We start from the raw sequence: 21,611 nt of genomic DNA, 5'->3' as shown, positions 1-21,611 counted from the left end.
GTTGGATCTCTGAGTTCAAGGCCAGCCTGGCCTACAGAGTGGATTCCAGGCCAACCAAGATACTAAGTGAGACCCTGTTACAATAATAAAAATAAAGAAAGAGAAAAGAGAGCAAATGCAGCCACCTTGCATGTAAGGGTTGCAGGTATGCAAAGGCTGGAGAATGGCTCTATTGGCAGAGTGCCTGGCTAACACGCACAAGCAGCTGAGTTTGACCCCCAGAAACCAGGTTTAAAGAGAAGTTGTGACCCCAGCATGGCAGAGGTGAGGGTAGACAGATCCCCGGTCACTGGCCAGCCGGTCTAAGTCACTGAGTGACCTCCAAGCCAGTGAGAGGCAGTCTCCAAATAGTAGACAATGACTAAGATACCAAGGTTGACCTCTAACCTCTTTGCACATATACTCTTAGCATGTGAACATAAGTACACCTCTCCACCATTTCTGGGAAAAACTGCCTGCTAGGAAACAGAAGTATCACTTATAGTAGCCTCTCACACCTCTATTCACAGATACGAATTAGCTTAACAATGATGGTCTAGCCGGAATTCTAATTGGTCTTAGTAATAAAAACCTGGAGTCAAGAATTAAGGTAAATGCTGAGAGAGCAGAGAAGTAAAGGAGCCAGTCAATAGAGAGACTTCTTTCCTCTACCGAATCCCCGAACCAAGGATCCTGTCTCTATGAATTCTCAGGCTAATAAGCCTGAGATCCTGTCTCTATCCGCCTTATATTCTTGTTTCCACCTCTATAGTGCTGGGATTAAAGGTGTGTGCCTCCCAAGTACTGGGATCAAAGGTACGAGATCCCAAGTGCTGGGATTAAAGGTGTGTGCCACCCCTGTCTGGCTTCTCTGGTTAACTAGTGGCTAAATTCTGCATGATGATCTCCAGGCCAGCTTTATTCGTTAGATCACAAACAAAACACCACCACATGATGGCACATATACACGTGCATACTATCCAATACTACAACATGAATTAACCATTTGGAAATAGTGTAAAATATCAGTGATAAGCAAAAAAAAAACCGCACAGAACTATAACATGAATTGTTAAATATGCTGTTATTCCAATTATATAAAATACAGGTAGTTAAAGAATAGAAGCCTGTTTGTGAAAATAAAAATAATCATATTAAAGTATTAGAATTGCTACTATTTTCTCATGCCATTTTAATATTAAAGTATCCATTAACAACAGATCTGATTTAGTCACATAAATAAGGGGTACAGAAATGTGTTGAATGCCCACCTGGAGGTGCATATAGTTTTACTCTAGAAATGACTATCTTTAAACAAGTAGTGAAAGATTATCAAGATTTATTGACCATTACTGGATAAAAACAAAACATTCTCTTGTTCCTATTTGCCTGCCTCAGACTCCCATCAGCTCTGACCTTTAGGGAGCCAACTCGCAGGTCCAGGCTGGCCACTCTCCCTCTCTCCAGCCGCTGTTGCTACTTGTCACCCCTCCATCTGTAACCGCTCCCTGTGCTGAATCCTGAGCAGGCGGGGTGGCTTCCCGGTGTCCTCAGATGCTTAGTGTAACGTGCTGCCAAGACCTGCAGGGGCCACTGCCGGTGCTCACCCATGTTAGGAACATGGCTTGAGCATATGAGAAGATATGACCAGAACCCAATTCGGTGGACTTTTCCTACCCTGCTCGCATTTAAGCCTATATGTGTGATTAGGACTGTAAAGAAACTGATTGAGATCATGTCTATTTCAGATGTAAATTGGAGTCGGAAATAAAATCTTGTCTCAATGAAGAGAGCCTTGGAAATGAATGCTTTTGTGAGCTTATGAATTTTGGTGAGTTTTTTTTTTCTTTGAACCTACTTATAAAGGGGAATCTTGTTTGGAACTATGGGAGTTGGTCACTCAACTTCATGTTCTTTTAGTACTAACACCTGTTTGATTTTCTAAAAAATATGAAAAGTCAATAAACTAACAATCTGTTCTTTAAGATAGTAGTAATGCATCTCCTTGATTCAATTTCTCTTCACACAGAGAAAGAGCTGGCAGAACAATGGTGCACATATCTTAAAGCTGTGATCCACCCTATCCATCAGCTGATAACACACCTGAAGAGACAGCGCCAAACTTCCCAGCATGCACCCTGCCATACTGGGTCTAATTCAGCAATGGTTCTGGAAGAGGTCAGTATGTTGCCAATGTAATATTTCATTTTTTTTGTCCCAAATAGAACAGTTGAAGCAGACACCAGCCTTGTGTGTTCAAGTAGAGGGCTCCTCAACTTCTTAAACATGTGCTTGGATATGGCCAGGCACCCATATTTTAACTCATCCTCCTGCCTTCATCCTTGCCCCTCCTCCCAGGGCGCTTTGAGATTCTGCCCTGGTACAGAGAGATCAACTTGTCTGACTACTGAAATTTCCCATGGGCTCTTCCCAGTCCTTACACCCACATACAACCCCCTCCACTGAATCTCCTTTCTTCTTCAATCACATCTCCTGCCCCACACTGTCCCATTCCACATGAGCTGGGTAGCACAGAGGCTGCCTTTGTTCTGTGCCCTTCATATAGCAAGCCTACTCCTGTCTCAGAGCCCGTAGGTGAGCTGTTTCCTCTGTCAAGCTGTGGCACCTTCTGCCCTTTAGTTCTCTGTGGTCCCTAATCAGCCACCGTGTGTTCTCTCTACTTGTCGGCTCCGCTATAATGTTATACTGCTTTTACAGGTAATCAAAAGCTTTAACTACACCTAGACTAGTAGCTCTGCCTAGTACTGTAGACTAGTAGCAAGGAAGCTGAAGAGTGAAGGTGTGGTTGAAGCCTTACCATCAGTGAACTCAAATGTAGAACAGGGTGATTGTCAGTACTAGGTGGCGAGCCCAGTTTTGGTGATGGGTGTGGGATCCTCACTGAGCCTTGCTTGTTTGAGCCTTGGCTGCCTGGCAGCTCTTTTCTTCACCAATCTTCAAAAGGGTTTTCCCTCCCTCGTTTTCACCCCCTCCTGGCCTCTGAGACTGTCTTTCTATGAAACTAACCTTGAGTGCATTGCAGTAATTAGCACACTTCCTGTCCACACGCCACATCCTCTAGGTTGACTTTGTCAGGAAACAATCCAAGGCTGTCTTTGAGAACCTTAACCAGGAGCAACAGGAACTAGAAAAAGACCTTTCGGCCTGGAGTGTGAAGGTAAGTGCGGCGCAATGTGTGATTGACTCTTTCAACCCATCTTTTATTTTTGTTAAATACAATAATAATCCCTTGCAGTTACTAGATTACTCTTCGGAAGAAAAAGCTAACCTGCTCAGCGAACACCCTACGGAGCTAGAAACTTTGGAGTGCCCGTACCCCGATCTGAAATCGTCAGTCCTTAATGAGTTCTGGAACTTGACAGAGAAATATCAAAAGAAACTTGAAGACTTTGATCTGCAATTAGAAGACATACGCAGGTGATCAAACATGACTCCTTGACTCCTGAATACTGAATTTGAATTTGTGTTCAGGGTCACTATGCTTCTGATTTACCGTCTTCTAGTTATATGTGATTGCAATATAACCAATATAATTTTGACCTAGTTTGTTGAATAAAAAAACCCTGGGTGTTGCAAGGTTAGTTTAGTTTGTTCCTGGATGCTTAGGCTAGCTTAGCCCTGAAATAATCACACAGAAACTGTATTAATTAAAGTCACTGCTTGGCCCATTCGCTCTAGCTTCTTATTGGTTAACTCAATGCTTTTACTATAAATGATATTGTGTTTAATAGATATTCATCAAATAAAACAATCTTTAACCGACAGTGCTCTCTGTTGAGTTCCTTGGGAAGGGTTCATGAAGGAGCTTCTAGACTAGTCTAGAAGGTGGCCCTTGCCTCTCAGAAGACTGGCAGTATCAGGGCAGAAATGAGCACCTTGTCCTAATCACATAGGACTGCCCTGCATCTGCTAATTGCAGAAAAGAGGAATAGTGAAGTCAGGTGAGTTTTCAGAGAGGTTTCCTGGAGGATTATAGAGAACTGGAATCTAGCGGTGGTTTGTAGCAGCCGTCCGCTGCTCTGCACACAAAGACACATGAATACGTGCTAATAAGTATGGCAGATGACATATTACTAACTGAACTTCCGATTTATCAGGATCTCATGTTATTTTAACATGACTGCTTTCCTATTTGCTTCTAGTTGTTGGGTCTTGGGAGAATGCTCATGGTCTGTGTTTGTGCACATCTGTGGGGGTGTGCGCATACTTTATTATTTATGGTTCAATTTAGTTTTTGTTTTTTTTTTTTGAGTCAGAGTTTCATTGTGTAGCTCTGGCTGTCCTGGAACTCACAGAGATCTGCCTGCCTCTGTCTCCTGAGTATTGGGATGAAAAGCCTCTGCTCCCATGGCTGGGTGAGCATGCACATACTTCATAAGGACTATTTGTTCATATCATCACCTTCAGCCAGTTGACCTGGGTTTCTTCTTGTTTGCAACTAAAAACTTTCCTAATTTGATACAATTATTACCCAAATTATACACTTTATATTAGGGCCACAATTCTTCCCAACCCTCCTTAATTCTTTGCTTTCAAAATTTTATTTAATTTTTATTTGGTAATTTATCTCTATACAGATGCTTGTTGTAAATTATTCAGTCACAAAATGAATCTCCTTCATCACAATATTTCTGTATCTCAAGAACACGTCACACATATATACTTATATATGCACACACTTTTAATAGTTATTTGTTGCAGCAATGAAAAACAGAAAAAAACTTAAAAGGACTGGCTAATTTTGTAGAAAAGCTAGTTTTGTAGGAAAGCATACATTTACAAAATTGGGCAATATCCAGGCGTTATAGTGACTGTAGAGACGAGGAAAGCAATACGTAGTCCCTCTTGAGCGAGGCAGGGAGGGGCTTCAGCACAGTCACTCAGTTTTGCCTTTGCATGTCTGAAGCAATGCACAGACCTCGAGAGCATTCGTTGTTTCCGGAGAGGGAGACCGCAGGTGAGAGCGATTACAGGTAAACACTTGGCTAAAACAAGTGATTTTTTAAGACGAAAGGTTAAAAATAGGCAACAAATAGAAAAAATATTGGCAACATGTGAGATGAAAGATTAAAATACCTACTATATAAAGAAACTTTGCTGGTTGTTATTCAATTAATTTGCAAAGTAGAACAAAGTAGTGCAAAGAGATGAAGAAGGGAATCATTCCCTTTTCCTGCAAATGCTTATTTGGTGTCTACAAGCATAAGTCAGACAAAACTCTCAATACTTTTCTTGGTGTTCCATTGAAGAGACACCATGACCACAACAACTCTTATGAAGGAAAACATTTAACTGGGACCAGTTACAGTTTCGGAGGTTTTAATCTATTATGGTCAAGGGCAAGAAGCGTGGCAGCAGGCAGGCAGACATGGTTGCTGGGGTGGTAGCTGATGTGGAGAAACTAATTAGTCTGTTACTTTATCTGGATCTGCATGCAGCAGGAAGAGAGAGAACCCAAAGTTTCCCTTTCAGTGATACACTTCCTCCCCCAATGCCACACCCACTCCAACAAAGCCACACCTCCTAATCCCTGTCAAGTGGCAGTACTCCCCAATGACCAAGCATTCAAATTCAAATATTGGAGCCTATGGGAACCAATTCCCATTCAGACACCCACTTGTGATCAAGTCAGCAGCATAGAGGTGTGGACATGGTTGATGAGGCAGTCATGTCCCACAGTATTAGAAGCTGTGAGGGCTACAGAGTCATAGGTTAGAGTCAGAATGTGCTGGGATTTCAGAAGGTAGACTGCAGTTCTGGAATAAGAAAAACCTGGTGCTGTGTCTTGGTTGGACGGTGACATTGGTGTGAAATCATGAAGTGAGTTGAAAGAGCTGGTCATGCAGACATTGGCATAAGAATATGGTAGCCCATGTTCAATGAGTATGTCCTACCAGGGTTCAGTGTCCAGGACAGATCAGCAGAATCGTTTGATGAGGTTCAAGAGGTAAGAGTGAATGGGAAACTATTATTTGGGTTAAGTGTGTATGTGTGTGTGTTTATGTTTGTGTGTATCTGTGTGCGTTTGTTTATGTGTGTTGCTGGGAGTTGAACCCAAGGCCTCATGCATGTTCAGCCAGTAATATAGCACTGAGCTCTATCCTCACTCAAGAAGGATATATTTAGAAATGTTTTACAACCTCATCTTTTATTGTGAATGACCTTGAAGCTCCTAGAGCAGTGGTTCTCAATCTTCCTAATGCTGCAACCCTTTAATAAAGTTCCTTATGTTGTGGTGACACCCCCACCCCAGCCATAAAATTATTTTTTTGTTGTTACTTCATAACTGCAATTTTGCTACTGTTATGGAAATAATATAAATATCTGATATGCAGGATATATAATGTGTGACCCCATAAAAGGGTGATTCAACCTACAAAGGGATTGCAACCAGCAAGCTGAGAACCACTGTCTTAGATGCTGTGAAGCAGAAGAGAGCAGTGAGAAGACCTGGTTCTTGTTGCAGCAAAATCACTTCAGCAATTGCTGTACTTAAGGAGCCCAGGAAATGCAGCTGGAGCAGCCGGAGTTCCCTGCTGCACATGGCTTCTTTGAATTGGGCAGTTAAGAGAATGGGGATGGGCTGACTGTAAGTGGGTGGTTTTGTCTGGGAGGGGTGGGGCTTGAGCATACTGAGTTTGGGGTATCCGTATTAATATTTTGGGCTTTGTGAGTTCAAAGTCCAGGAAGAAGATCTGGGCTGGAGTTTTATACATTGTAAATCAGCAACTTGAGGTTGGATATGATCAGCAAAGCAACAAGAAGCAGCTCCCCCTTCTTCTGATACATGTGAACAGGACAGTGTCAGAGAAAACAGAAGAGGGAGAAGTAACAAAAGACAGATATATAGATGGATGGGTGGAAGGATGGAGGAATGGATGGATAGATAGATAGATGGATGGAGACAGAGAGGGCGGGAAGGCAGATGAAGAGAAAGCAGCCTGTACTATCTGCGGGGAGGTGATGACCCACTGAATACATGCTGCATGCGTCAATCAATGACTGATAGCTGTTTGGCTCTAAAAGAATTGTTGGTACCATTTACTTTGAAGAAGAGGAAGTAACTGGCTGGTTGGAGTGAGTTTGCATGCACACACACTCACACACACACACACACACGCATACATACACACGCATGCATGCACACACACTCACACAAATGCGCACACACTCAATATAAAGAGAATAATATTTGTCTCATAAATATTGAAAGACAAAATCATTAAAGTGAAATAAATATTTGACTTCAAGTATGTTCGATATTAATTTTTCTCTTCCTACTGGTAAGCAGAATCTTTAAGACTACCCTAAGTTGGTGTTTTTTCAACTTGACACAAACTAACGTCATTTGGGGAAAGGAACCTTAAATTGAGGGATTTCTACCATCGCGTTGGCCTATGGGCATGTCTTTGAGACATTTTCTTGATTAATGATGGATGTGTGGGTGGGGGGCCACTGTGGGTAGTGCTCCCCTCAGCAGGCGATTCTGTGTGATCTGAGAAAGCAGGCTGAGCAAGCTCTAGAGAGCAGCTGGTCAGCAGCACTCCTCCATGGCCCCCGCATCTGCTCCTGCCTCCAGGTTTTTTGTCTTCCCTTTATGACAGACTATAAATTTGAAATAAATGTTTTCTTCCCCAAGTTGCTTTTGGCGTAGTGTTTCCCACGGCAATAGAAAGCAAACCAAGACACTACCTAAACAGCTAACCATTAGGCAGCAGTAACATCTGGCCTGCTGAGTCCATATAGCACAGTACCACGCTGGTTCTAATCCATAGGGATTTTTAATGACACAAATAGCTGTAATATGGGTTATGTAAGAAAAAGCAGGTCACAAAGTAGGTTATATAATAACAAATTCTCTGGGTATTTCTTAAAGTATGACATTTACATCTATACAACCACAGGAAAAAGACCAGAAGCCCAGTCATTCAAATAAACAATAAACTACAGTTACCCCGGGTAGTGAAATTATAAACATTTTGACATAATTGGTTCTTACTTTTAAAAGAAAAATTATGGGATTAGAATTTTAAGTTTAAGGTTCACTAGATAGTTGATATTTAACGAGTACCTATTGCATGATATGACAAGCACCCATGACATGCATTCTGAGTCTATCTCATTTTAATAGCTGTGTTTTGTCAGGTGAGGCGCCCGTTTGCAAGCCCGGCACTCAGGAGGCAGAAGCAGTGTGTGAGATTTGCCTGGACTACACAGCCAGGCCCCATCTCGAGCCCTGGAGGAATCAAAGGAACAAACAAGAGAGCTGTTTTACACATTAAGTAACTGCAATTCAGAGGAAGGATGGCCGTTTCCCTAGTCTTGAGCCCTTCGTAATTCAGTGGATGAGGTCCTTTCTATCCATCTAAATAAGAAAGCTATTCACACATGCCAGGAAGCTGGTCAACCAGCTTGTGTCCTAGATCAGTGCTGTTTAATGGGAATACGTGAGCCACATAGGTAATTAAAAATTTTTAACCAGTTGTATTAAAAAGTTAAAAAGGGTGACCCTTTCAAATATTGTAACTAATATTTCCAAAATATTATAATTACAATATACAATACTTTAGTATTAATAATGAGCATTAGACACATTCTTTTTTCATAAAGTTTTTGAAACATGCTTATACTACAGAGCATGTTAGCATGCTAACACATGTCCAGCCTCACACGTGCCTGGTGGCTAGCATCTTGAATAGCACGGCTTTAAAGAATGGCCTCATTTACTGCAGCACACTGTAAAAGCAATCTGAGTACAACAGAGCCTCACCCTTCGTTTGTCATGCAGGCAAAACACTTTGGAGTCTGCTTAGGCTGTGTGTCATTAAGAACTCGAAGTCGAGTTTAATTGCTTGTTTTAGATTCTAAAGAGATTGTGGCTTTAATTTCCTCACGTTTAGGTGAATTAATCATATGGATGAGACATAATTGTGCGATGGTCCATTTAGCTGTGTCAGATCCAAAGTCAATATGTAGACTACTATAGCAAGATAACAAGTAATTTATAATTTATTATTGATAGGTATATTAAATTTTATACTGTTGGCTCATAATATTCTGAGATCTGAATCCGAGTGCTGTTTAACAGAGGGGCCTCACAAACATGGCCAATGCTCTAATATCATGTTTTTCAACTTAATTATTTCCATTTATCGTTTTTGTTGGTTCCATTCAAGACAGTGCTTTAGCACACCAAGAAAATTTCAGTTTGTGTATTTGTCTCTGAATTCAGAAATAATTACATTACAGAAAATTTTAATGGTGTGGGAGGACCTTTTGTCTATGCGTTGCTTTTATTGGTTAATGAATAAACTGCTTTGAGACTATGGCAAAGACAGAACTGAACTAGGTGGGAAAACCTAGGCTGTATGCTGGGAGAGAGAAGAGGGGACGACTTAGAGAGAAGCCATGGAGCCACCGGAGATGCTAGGAATTTTATCCAGGAAGCCACAGCCACATGGCAATATACAGACTAATAAAAATGGGTTAAATTAATATAAGAGTTAGCCAATAAGAAGCCAGAGCTAATGGGCAAAGCAGTGATTTAAATAATACAGTTTCTGTGTGATTATTTCTGGTCTAAGCTAGCCAGGCAGTGGGGAACCAACAAGTGGCCTTCTCCAACATTTTAAAGTAGTGACAAAAGTGAAGGAGACAAATGATATTAATCTAAACCCCAGAGAGATCTTAGAGTAAAATTTGTGTATTGTTCATGAAAAGGAAAGTAGGCACATAGCTATTAATCCCCCTCTTGCTGTTGTTCTTTTGTTCGATGTTAGACTTTCTCCTCATTTTAAGTCATCTACTAGATATCCTTTTATGAGCAATTTTCCCTTAGATGCACACTAGTACGTGATTATATTATACAACTTCAGCCAATTTCCCATTTTGGAGTAGTAGTTACTCTACATTTCAATGTTTGTTTAGAAACTTTAGAAATGAATTGGTTTGCCACCGTGTTTTTAATAATTCTGTGATTATTCTGCTTAGATGGCTTCTGGAAGCAGACATTCCGAGTCAAAGGGTGTTAAGAATATTGTTATACTTCCTTCCCCCAAATCGGCCTATGTTAGGTTCTCCTTTTCTTCTTGTAGTTTTTGTTTATTTTTGTTCTTAAGATTTTGAGACAGAGCCTCATGTAGTCCAGGCTGGCCTCAAGCTCCTGAACCATCCCTCCTCCAAAGCCCTGGAATTCAGCCTTGTGCCACCATATCCAGCACAAACTGTAGCAAATTTCACAATTTGGTTCATCTGTAAAAAGTCTCACTATTCAGTTCATCTTCTAGACTTAGTGATGAGGCCTTGGATATTGTTATCCTGAGAGAATATTACCAGGGTCCTGCTCATGGGTTTTCTTTGTGTCCCTATGTTTACCATTGGTGTATCTTTGTCGGTGTCCTTACCTTTTCCTACTCTATTGCTCCTAATGATGAACTAGGAAAGGCCAGCATCAGAAGACAACATGGCCTAAGATGCTTGTGCGTGTGTCTGTTGCCTGATGAAGACAAGAGAGATGACATGGGCTCACTGATGAATAAGGCCACAAAGCTTCCGCACACATGCAGAGTGCCTAGGTCAGTCCCATGCAGGCTCCCTGGTTGTCAGTTCAGCAGGGTCTGTCTCTGACCCTTTTGCTGACTTTTGGGTCCCTTATGAGTCCTCATACTTGGTTGCCTTAAAACAAGGTGGGGGAGGGTGCCTAGTCTTACTACAATTTGGTATGCCACGTTTTGTTACTATCCATGGGAGGCAGGCTGTTTTCTGAATTGAAATGGGGTAGGGAGGAGTTGATGGGGAGCTCAGGGGAGGTGGGGGGAGATTGGAGGAAAGGAGGGATGGGAAACTTCGATTAAGATGTAAAATAATTATTATAAATAAAAACCTAACTATATAAAAAGCAAAACAAACAGAAAATTGCAGCTTGACCACCGGTGGGTATTTTGTCCTGAAAATGTGCTCTCAGAGCTGTGGGGAAGGTCCAGTCTCTGAGCATGTGGACCTGTGCTGTCTGCGTGCCAAGAGTGAAAGAAAGGGAGAAGCTCTGAGAAAGCCCTGTGATGCTTTGCTCTCTCCAGGGGTTCGAGCGGTCCCATTGGTTAGCTGACCCAGGCAGCCAGCATTGCCCATTGCACCCCCACTCCCCTTGGGCCTTCCCAGGGGAAATTCCTTTCCACTGTAGCTGACATTTGTGGCTGGTGAGGGATGGGTAGGCACTGAAGACAATTTTCTTTTTGTCATATCGCTTTAGTAGCATTGTTACAAAAGAAAATTTTCGTCCAAATTCTAGTTTATAGCTCAGTGTTATCTCATACCAGGAACCACGTTTGGCAGTTATTCAACCTGCTTTGTGTTTGTCACAAGAATAAAATACATTTCAAATTACTTTGCCTATGGTAGAATGCATCCAATCAAGACAAATCATGAATCTCATTTTAAAAGCTTAAACGTTAACATTTTTTATTTATATGCACACATGTGATATGTGTGTGTGTTGTATGTGAATTCACTCGTGCACGTGATGTCTGTGGAGGCCTGAATACGGCCTCAGATCCCCCAGAGCTGGAGATACAGGCAGTTGTGAACCACTTGAGAGGAGCGCTTAAAATGGAGTCCTTAGGAGAGCTGCAAATGCTCTTAACTGCGGAGCTGTCTCTGTAGCCCCAGGGCCGTCGAATAGGCCACAAAGTTCTCCTGGAGTCTACTTTAATTTTATTTATTTGTACGTTAGAAATTGTAAAATGTCAAAGCATCATTCGTTATGTGCCGGTGGCCATGTCAGAGGAGCAGCAGGTGGCAGTTGAAGTTCAGGTGACAGCCCACCGGAAGCAAAATCACTAGGGGGTGAATCTCGGCTAGACAAGGCCCGGAGACCAGACTCTAGAGTGTCCTTTGCTTCTGCTGTGTGCTTTTATATGTTTGCTGTTGCCATCTTTCTCTTGTATCTGACATGGTGTGAATGGGTACAGGGAGATTCCCCACTGCCTGTAATGCAGTGTGTTTATTTCATGGAAACATCCCCTTGTACTGGGTGTATTTTTACCTGTGGATTATCATGAAGATGATTTCTTAAACTGTACTGTCTAATCGATAATAATGTTAGATTAAATAGAGTTTTGATGGTAAATAAAACAAGGACGTATCACACAGCTAGAACACGTGAGTTTCTATTGAGGAGCCATATACACTGTGGCTTAGGTTCATGATTAAGAGAAACAATTGAGTCCCAGTAGCCCAGCTATCTTAAATTCTATTAATCTCAATCCCGGGAGATGCGTTCACAGTTTTCAGAATGCATCATACTTGAAACAAAGCTTCGAAAATCACTTCAAGGTAGACTAAGGTGTTTTGTCAAATAGCTTTGAGGTGAAAACCCCAAGAAGGCAATGTAAAGTCTTAGAAAGGCACGTAGCTGTAGGAGGAGCTCATCAAGGTCAGGGAGCAAGGACAAAGCCCAGTCGTCGTTAGCAGGCGTGCCTTGCTAGGATTGGTTGATGACGAAAGGCCATGATTAATTCCGAACACCTCACCTGTTTCTGCCCTCAGTCTCCTGCCGTAAAAAACTACTGATGAGTGGGTGGGTATGCATCCTAAGGATTTAAAAGTAGAGTTGACTGTTGCTTTTTAAAATATATATATATAAAAGTTTAGATTTGTGATTCTCTGAAGATTTCATATAAGATTACCTTTTGAGACAAGTAATAAAGTGATTGGTCCTTTCTTTGTAACTGCAAACTGCAGCCTGGCGGTAAAAGACTACCTTGTTTGCTTACACTCTGTTGATCTGTAACAAGTCGCTTGGGTATGAATGTACATGGGTTTTGGGGGACAATTTGATTTTTGCCTGTAATATGTAAAATATTTAATCATGTGAGGGAAACTGTGCTGTTTGATCAGGGCTTGAACACTCACGCAGCTTTCTCTTGGCTTCTAAAGTTTCTGTGGAGAGCATGCGCTGAGCTTTTATGAAGTTCTCTCATGACTTTTCATGCTTTTCTTGCTGCTTTTAGGATCCTCTCTTGGTATGTACTTAAAAATGCATGGGTGTCTGTTTGTATGCGAATGCACATGCGTGTGCACATTTGTGTGTGCGCTAGATGATGACCTCAGTGTCATCCTTAGGAACGCTGTCCACTTCTTTGGAGATAGACTCTTTCAATGGTGTTGAGTTTCCGGTTAAACTAGACTGGTTGGCCATTGAACTCCTGGAATTCTCTGTCGCCGCCTGCCTCCATCTCTTGCTGGGATTATAGGTGAGCGTTACCATGTCTGGCTTTTCATGTGGTGCTGGAGTCAAGTTCAGATTGTCATGTTTGTGCGCCAGCCACCTCTCCAGCCTGTCCTTGTACTTCTGACAGTCTGTCCAGAATATATTCGTAGAGTGCGACTCAGTCAAATCGAGTAGGGACCTTCTGAGCTTCCTGGATCTGTATGTTTACCTGTTGTAAGTTTCAGAAATCTTTGGTAGTATTTTGGTGAGTAGATTCTCTGCTTTTCCCTGTATTCTTCTGGAATACCCATAATGCAAAGGTTTGCTCACTTAATGGTGTCAGGTACATCTCAAAGGCCCCTTTCATTCTTTGTTATTTGTATTGCTTTTTCTCTTAAAGACGTGTCTGGATTATTTCAAAATATCTGTTTTTAATCTCAGAAACATTTTGTTCTGCTTGATGAATTCTGTGACTGAGGATCAACTATATTTTAATTATATTTATTGAATCCTTAGCTCTAAGATTTCTAATTGATTCTATTTTGTATTTATTTGAATTAAAAATAAATATTGAATTTATATTGTGTATTGCACATTGTTTTGAAGTACATATACAATGTGGAGTCATTTAATAAGGTTCCTTAACAAACATTACCTCATATAGTCACTCATTCATTTATTTTTGTAACTAGTGTCAATACGCTAGTGTGGATTTCATTGTGGTATTTTATTTCCTGACGGGTTCTTTCTTAGGCTAAGTCTTTGCTGAATGTCATATTCACATGACACATTACTTTTGTAGTTTGTTGAATTGTCTATATTTTGAGTTCGTTTTTAGGCAATTCTTTCATGTCTGTTGCTAGGGGAGTCATTGTGTTCCTTTGAGATATCCCGTGTGTCACTTTGCTGTGTCATATTTTTGTGACCCTACATTAACCTTTGTGCATCTGACCAGTTGCTTCTATCATTTGTACAAGATAACTTTTTGGGGCAAGACTATCTCCTGATGATGTTTCCTGGGGGTGTTGATTGGACAGTCTGTATTGGCTTTGGTTTGAGAATTGGGCACTTTAGTATAGGGTCTGTGTAACTTCTTCAGCTCTTGCCAATATTGGTGATATCTGCAGGTCTCTCAAGTGTCCAAGCTTGCGGGATTTGGGATTATTATCAGCAGCTGGAATATTCCAGTCTCTTTGTTAGTATGGGTTTATTGCCTACATCGAAAGCCGTGGGTTTGAAGTGACTATTAGTTTCTTCAGGTTGCTGGGATGTTGTTTTCTTAGAGGGCCCATGTGTGTTGCTTCATGCCTGGTACTGATTCAAGATGTTGTCAGTAGCTGAATCCTTCACTATGATTAGCAGAAGCAGCTTAGTGAATAGCAAGTCAACATAGGCTTTTTGGAATGACTCAAATGCATGAAATTTAGTAGAATTCATCTTAGTTTGCTTTTATACACAGTAATAATGCTCTTATACACTGTAAATATTTGTCACTCATATTGGTTTAATAAATTTAATAAACATTGGTTGATTGGTCAGCAGTGAGGCAGGAAGTATAAGTGGGACAACCAGGCTATGACAAATCTGGGAAGAGGAAAAACAGACGCAGTCACCAGCCAGACAGAGGAAGCAAGATGAGAATGCCTTACTGTAAAAAAGTACCAAGCCACATGGCTAGACACAGACCAGAATTATGGCTGAATTTAAGTCATAAAGCTAGTTAATAATAAGCCCGAGTGATAGTCCGAACAGTTTGTGATTAATATAAGCCTCTGTGTGTCTATTTGGGACTGAATAGCTGCGGGCCTGGGTGGGCCTGGGTGGGACAGAGACATCCGTCTATATTAGTTCTTTGTTTTATGAATGACTTGATTTGCTTCACCTTTTAGAAAATCCTAATGAAATGGTATGTAATGGACCTCAGTGTTTGTGGGAGGAGGCGAGTGATGGGGACTGAGTGCCACATGTCTTGGTCTCTGCACACTGAAATCCTGTCATGTTAGAAGTGCTTGGTAAACAAGCAAAGTGAGAAGTCTGGATGAGCTCTAAGGAGAACAAAAGTTACAAAACACCTTTAATTATAAAATTTGGATAAACCAATAAAGTAGAAATGGTAAGTAGCTAGCAAACTTTTCTTTTTGGTCTGAGGCATGTTTTAATTAATTTATGTGTTTTTATATGTGTGGGTGTTTTCCTGCATTTATACCTATGCACCATATTCTTGCCTGGTGCTCACAGAGGCTGGAAGAGCACATCCTATCCCCCTGGGATTGGAGATACAAATAGCTGTGAGCTGCTATGTGGTTCCGGGAATTGAACCTGGGTCTCAGTGCTCCTAACTCCTGAGTCAGTCTCTTGAGCACCCTCTGAGATTTCTAGTTGCAAAGACTTTGGATACTTTTAGTGTTTTCTTTAGGAAACTTTAAAACTTAAAGCAATTTTCTATTTCAGAAAGTAGATAAGGGATTTTTAAAAAATTAACCATGTAGCTTAGTGTGTTTTGTTGCCTTAATCCCCAGGGAACTGGTTAACTTGAACTAGAACTTTGTAAGTTAAAAACTAACTCTGAGCCTGGTCTACAGAGCTAGTGCCAGGACAGGCTCCAAAAGCCACAGAGAAACCCTGTCTCAACCCCCCCCCCCCCAAAAAAAAAACCTAACTCTGTCTTGGTTATTTTCTGCACTTGATTTGTAGTAAGAAAAAAAATCAAGGTTTGATTATGAGAGATAAATGTTCAAGTTTTCATTTAGAAGCACCCGTATGTCAAATATAATGTTAGAGTCTAAAAGGCATGTTTCTAAGAAATGGCTGCTCTGTTGCTCTGAGGAAACTGTATGATAACACTCACCCTTCTGGATTTTACTGTGCCAGCGCTCTCTCTGTCTCTGTCTCTTATCTCTCTGCACATGCATGTACATGTGTGTGCACATGTATGTAGGTCTGTATGTAGTGGTGAATCTCCTTACCTCCCAAACAGCAATCTAATGGATATGTGTAGTTGTTCTGTTATTATTGCCCATGTGAATATTTGCCTTAAGATTTAGGCCTGCTCCTCTAGAAACTGCTATAACTATTCTAGAAATGATAATATTATGATATTTTACATGCCATTTCCTTTCAGCATGTTTTTTTAATTTTACTTTTTATGTACTAGAAAAATGACTTACAACTTGTGTAATTTTAGTAAATAGAACAAGACAGCTGAGACGTGGAGCTTCTCAAATCAACGGGAAGGTCAAAATGGATGTCATTGCTGTACAGTGCTTACTTAGCTTGAAACATTTGGCTTAAATGTTTTATAGTCATCTCAAACACTTAAGTGTTTTTAAATGTCATTAAAATAGCAACTAATTAATATACTCACACAATTTACAAAAGTAAACCAAATGCCACAGATTCTTCTGTTGCCTTTGTGTGCTTGCATTTGAACGTCTGCTGCTCACACATTGTGGACAGCTACAATCTTGCGCCACTATTCGGTAGGCAAAACCATCAAAGTAATTAGTTTAAATCTACTTGTCTATTTATCAAGCCATTCAAGCCGTTTTTGAAAATTATGGGTAAGGTTGCTTGTGGATTATATTAGGCTGAGTTCTGCAGAAACAAAACCAAGACAGGCTCCTAGAACACCGGAATTATTCGGGGATGCGCTAAGATATAGATTGTGAGGAAGAGGGGACAATGCCTAGGCGGGAGGGCATCTCTGTGGAGGCTGACGCTGATGTCAATTGGGCTAGACTGGCACCAGCATTGGCCCCTTTAGAGGGAATTTACCTGGCTAACCTTGTTGACCTATGTCTATAGTCAGCTGCTATTAGCGGTTGACCTTGGAAACGGCATGGGAGGGGAGTCTCAGAATGTGGTGTTTCTGCTCTGGCCCAGGAAGTTTTCCCACAGAAGAGAAGGGTCTCTGAGATGACTCACAGTATCTTGGTGATGGAGATAGTGGTTTAAAAGGACAGACACTTACTGGATGAGGGTTCTGTCCCTTTCCCCTCTGGAGAAAACCCACATACACACGAATCAGATAAGGATGGAAATTCAGCTGTGCTCAAGGCCCTTTGATTTTAGAAATAATTTAAAACATTAAAAAGGACGTGGACTTTAGTTCCAGTCTTCTATCATTTGTGGGATGGTACTGAAGAGTTTCTCCTGCTAACCACTGTTAAAATGATGCACATTCCCGTGAGAATGGTCCTTGAGAGGGGACCGGAGGCATTGTCCTTGACAACCCTTGGGCACTTTAAATGCCAAGTACACTCAGGGAAGCTTTGCTCCTGGGTTAATTTTCCTACTTGAGATGTTTTATTTGCAGAAGCCTTTGGCTGTCTGCACATGCAGAACCAATCCAGTTGGAACCAAAACACTCATGTATTCATGAATAAATACATTTGATACCTTTCCCGAATTAGATCATTATGACACACTGAACAGTTTCCTTTGGATGGACCATCTCCCACCCTCTCTTTTCTTCTCTGAATGTAGTAGGTATGAAGAATTTTCTCTTTTAAAATTGTTTTTCTCTTGCTCCTAATCAGTGGACTGAAGAAACTAGATGACCTTGGTGAGGATGGTAGAATTCCCATTAGTTACTCTCACCTAAAGGTGTCTTATTTGCTTACAATGTCAAATGTTTCTCAGAGGCAGAAAGATGCCAGGAAAAAAATTGAATTGCATAATTTAAGTTGTAAGATCATTGATAACAGTAGAAATAAACAATGGTAATCTGTCTTGGATCAAAGAAATATTCATTACTATTAATAGTTCCTCTGATTGCATCTGTATTTGATTATTCTAATTTACTTAATGGGAGTAATAACATGCAAATAAAATCAGAATATAAAGAGGCATTAATTCAGTTTAGAGTTCAAACTGACAGTGCAACTTTATCACTTTGCACCAGACTTTGTCAATGCTTCATGTAGATCATGAATCACCCCAGCGCCTAAAAGGAGTGGGAAGTTGGGGGGTTGCTGGGGAGATGGCTCAGTGTTTAAAAGCACTTCTGGAGGACCCAGGTTCAATCCCCAGCACCCACATGGTATCTTGCAATTGTCTGTAACTCCAGTTCTGCGGGATCTGATACCTTCCTACTAATACACATAACATAATGTTAAATAAATTATATATGTAGAAAGTGGTGGGAAGGGACTAGGCATGTTGGAATGGAGTGGACTCATGACTAGGGCGTGTGCAGGGTCTTGTTTACAAGTGATTTCTTGGTAAAGGTCTTTCCACCAAGCTGCATGATTTTGATTTCAACCCCTGAAAGCCAAATGATAGGAGAGAACTGATGATGGAAGTCACAAAATAACCCCACACCAGTTCAGAATTATGAATAATAAAAGGGTTATTTATTTAAGGGAACCTTACAGATCCCTGTCCTAGATAACCATCCTCTGTGCAAACAGGAACAGAGTCTAGCAGCTGGAAGTAGGAGCCAGAAGTGAGAGAGCCGGCACACACTTTACAGCTGCATTTACAGTATAAGCAACCATGCCCAAGTGGGCTGGTATCTTAAATGCTATTGGCTGAAGGAGCGGAATGTGCTCCCACAGCAGAGAACCGACTACAGTTAGAGGTTCTACAACTTCCTGGGCACCCGTGTACACACACACACACACACACACAATGCATGCAATGAAATCAACAAAAATCAAGTTATTAGTCACCAGAAACGCAGCACCATTGTTCTTCCCACCACCAGCCTGCGGTGTTATCCACAAAGCAGGAGGTAAAGAGAATAAAGTAAAAGATTATTTGACTTGCGAAAGAGTGCAGACCTCAAATAAATGCCAATCTGTCTTTATTTCCCTTTATGTAAAAATGTTCATCTACTTACATTTGTGCTTTTGTCCAGTGGAGAAATGGGGACTTTGTTGAATAAGAAAAGTGTCTTTTTAGTCTTTATCCCTAATAACTATTTTCCAGTGTTTATCTACTTCGTTCACTGGTGACGGTTTCTAAAGTATTGCTAAAGGCAGAAAAGATTGCTTTGAAAAATAAATTAAAATAAAGAAGTAGAATACTGCTAAAGGCAAACTAGAACAAGTATTAAGAGAATATTGTGTCTCACCAACATCTTCAAGTTGTGCTTGGAACACTGGCAAGATCAAACCAACAACTGAATAAATCCCCTGTAGGTGGGCTTAGTACTTCTCTGGAAAGTGATCAGTGGTTAGCACTAAGGAAAAATGCCTCAGTTGGGCATGTCTGTGCATTCCCATGGTCCTTCTTTCCTGGCTTAGATGGGTAGGGGTGGGGTGACACACTGGGGTTCTCTTGAGACCAGCCTGAACAACATAGTAAGATACTATCTTCAAAGAAAGCCTCTTCCTCTGTGATTATTATTAGAAGTCCCTTAAACTCCATGATTGCTCATGTCTATGTTGTGACGTTTTTATTGCTTCCAGAAACTTCCAGCTAAGTGAAGAAGAGCAGTGGATTTACCAGGCTGTCTTACATCAGTACCCTGGAAATCTCCTTGGCAGAAGAACTCTGTACTTGGACATGTTACAAAGATACTTTCCTCACAAATCTAGGCATCTTTTGGTGAGTGCATATCCCGATGATGAATATGTATATCCTACATGCATGTGAATTGCGGAGTTCATTGGTTCCTAGTTAGTAAGACAAATTTATATTTTGGTGGTTTGAAAGAAAACCTCCAAAGGGAGTGGCACTATTAGGAGGTGTGGCCTTGCTGGAAGAAGTGTGTCATTGAGGGGGCAGGCTTTGAGGTCTCCAGCTCAAGCTTCCTTAGTGTGTCAGTCAGTCAACTTCCTGTTCCCTGCAAGACACAGCATCCTCAGCTCTAGCACCGTGTCTGCCAGTACACACACTGCCATGCTCCCCGCCCCCACTTCCTGATCATAATGGATTGAACCTCTGGAACTGTAAGTGAGCCACCCTCATGAAATGCTTTCTTTATGCATTGCCATGGTCATGGTGTCTCTTTACAGCAGAGAAAACCCTAAATGAGACGCTAGTGCTCTGAGAAGTCTTTATTCCCCCACTATAGAAGATACTGTTACAGGTTGCAAAGCCAGACTGGGGCTGCAGCAGGGCCACACACCCGGACATGGGCCTTGGCAGCAGCCTAGGCCTGGGCATCTCCATGGCCTCCAGTGGCAAGCAGGCCAGGCCATCCACCTTAGTCCATTCCTCATGTCCTTTACCTCTTCAGATCTGCCTCTCCCCACAGGAAATGAACCCCCCCCTCTCTCTTTCTCTCTCTCTCTCACCCCACCATACATTTGCTCACTGCAATAGTGCTGTTCTGTGGTGGAGCAGGCACAGGCATTTTCTCCTCACCACCCTGGGCAGACCGCCCCAGGCCAGGCTTGTGGGCCTCCTTCCCTTGATGGTGCTGGGTCAGGTCCCCATGTAGTAAATATTTAATTTTGGTCTTTAAGTAACTCATTAAAAATCATTACAAAGTTCTTAATTGATCAAATTAGCGGTTTCTTTTTATTCCCTGAGCTCTGTTTGCCTCTGCAGCTAGCCATCAAGCGTAACTCTAGATTTTTATATTTTATTACTATTGATGCGATAAAGATTTTTACATTTACTTTCTACGTTGGATTGATCACCATATATTTCTGCACGGCATGTGCTTCCTTTCCTTGATGCTTGACAGATGTTGAGTGTATTTTTAGCTTTATAGAACGAAGCTAAGAAGTGTACAGACTGTGTGCTGTATCTGGTTAAAGTCAGACCATGTCCTGCTCCATCATCCTGATCCTAATTCTGCCCAAAGCATCGCTTTATGTGGGGCATATCTTATTTTGCTTTTCTTCCTAAACCCTCGCCACTCAGGGATCAAATAACCGATCCGACTCAGAGGTGTGGGAGATACTAGGAAAGTGAAAGGTCCCTTCCAGCGGCGACTCTTGTTTTCCGAATCCCCTGCAGCGATTTCAGACCCGCCAGACTCCCCCGTCTCTGCGCCTCCCCGGGAAGAAGTGCCCGCAGCCCCCATGAGAAGCCGTGTCCCTCATGGGGGTGGGGGGAGGCTGGAAGGTGTCATCACCAGAACTACTTTTAAGCATCTTCACAGCTGATCACTTTAGTGACGAAAGGCAAAACTGTGACTTTCTACGATTATCGTGGCACTAAAAAGTGTTTTATCAAAGTATGCTGTTTAAGGGAAACATAATGTAATCATTTAAAATACCAAAATTGATTTAAAGTGGAATATTTGAAATTGCATACGGGAGACAGATTGCTCTCTGTTGAAACATTGCCATTTAGAATTAAGAGTCAGTGGTATCATTAGTTGTTGAAATAAGAGCAGCGGGGGCTGGGTCCCCAGCACCCACTGCTCACATTGCTAGCTTAGCTTATGACCCGAAATAATTACACGGAAACTGTATTCTTTTAATCACTGCCTGACCCATTAGTT

General features: G+C 41.5%; 1 protein-coding gene across 2 annotated transcripts in view; it reads left to right on the top strand.

Annotated features, from left to right (window-relative positions):
- Nucleotides 1-21,611, top strand: part of Ccdc148 (coiled-coil domain containing 148) — a 245,091-nt gene that overhangs the window by 98,533 nt on the left and 124,947 nt on the right. For both annotated transcript variants that reach the window (XM_013355678.2, XM_026778576.1), the window contains 5 exons: nt 1,728-1,810; nt 2,009-2,157; nt 3,062-3,157; nt 3,236-3,417; nt 19,621-19,759. In XM_013355678.2, the coding sequence (XP_013211132.1) occupies nt 1,728-1,810; nt 2,009-2,157; nt 3,062-3,157; nt 3,236-3,417; nt 19,621-19,759 (649 nt within the window). The remainder of the gene's footprint in view (nt 1-1,727; nt 1,811-2,008; nt 2,158-3,061; nt 3,158-3,235; nt 3,418-19,620; nt 19,760-21,611) is intronic.

Source organism: Microtus ochrogaster, chromosome 4 (genome assembly GCF_000317375.1).
Source record: "Microtus ochrogaster isolate Prairie Vole_2 chromosome 4, MicOch1.0, whole genome shotgun sequence".
Lineage (NCBI taxonomy): Eukaryota > Metazoa > Chordata > Mammalia > Rodentia > Cricetidae > Microtus > Microtus ochrogaster.
The sequence above is the reverse complement of the archived record's forward strand: the minus strand, read 5'-3'. Positions and strand labels throughout refer to the sequence as shown.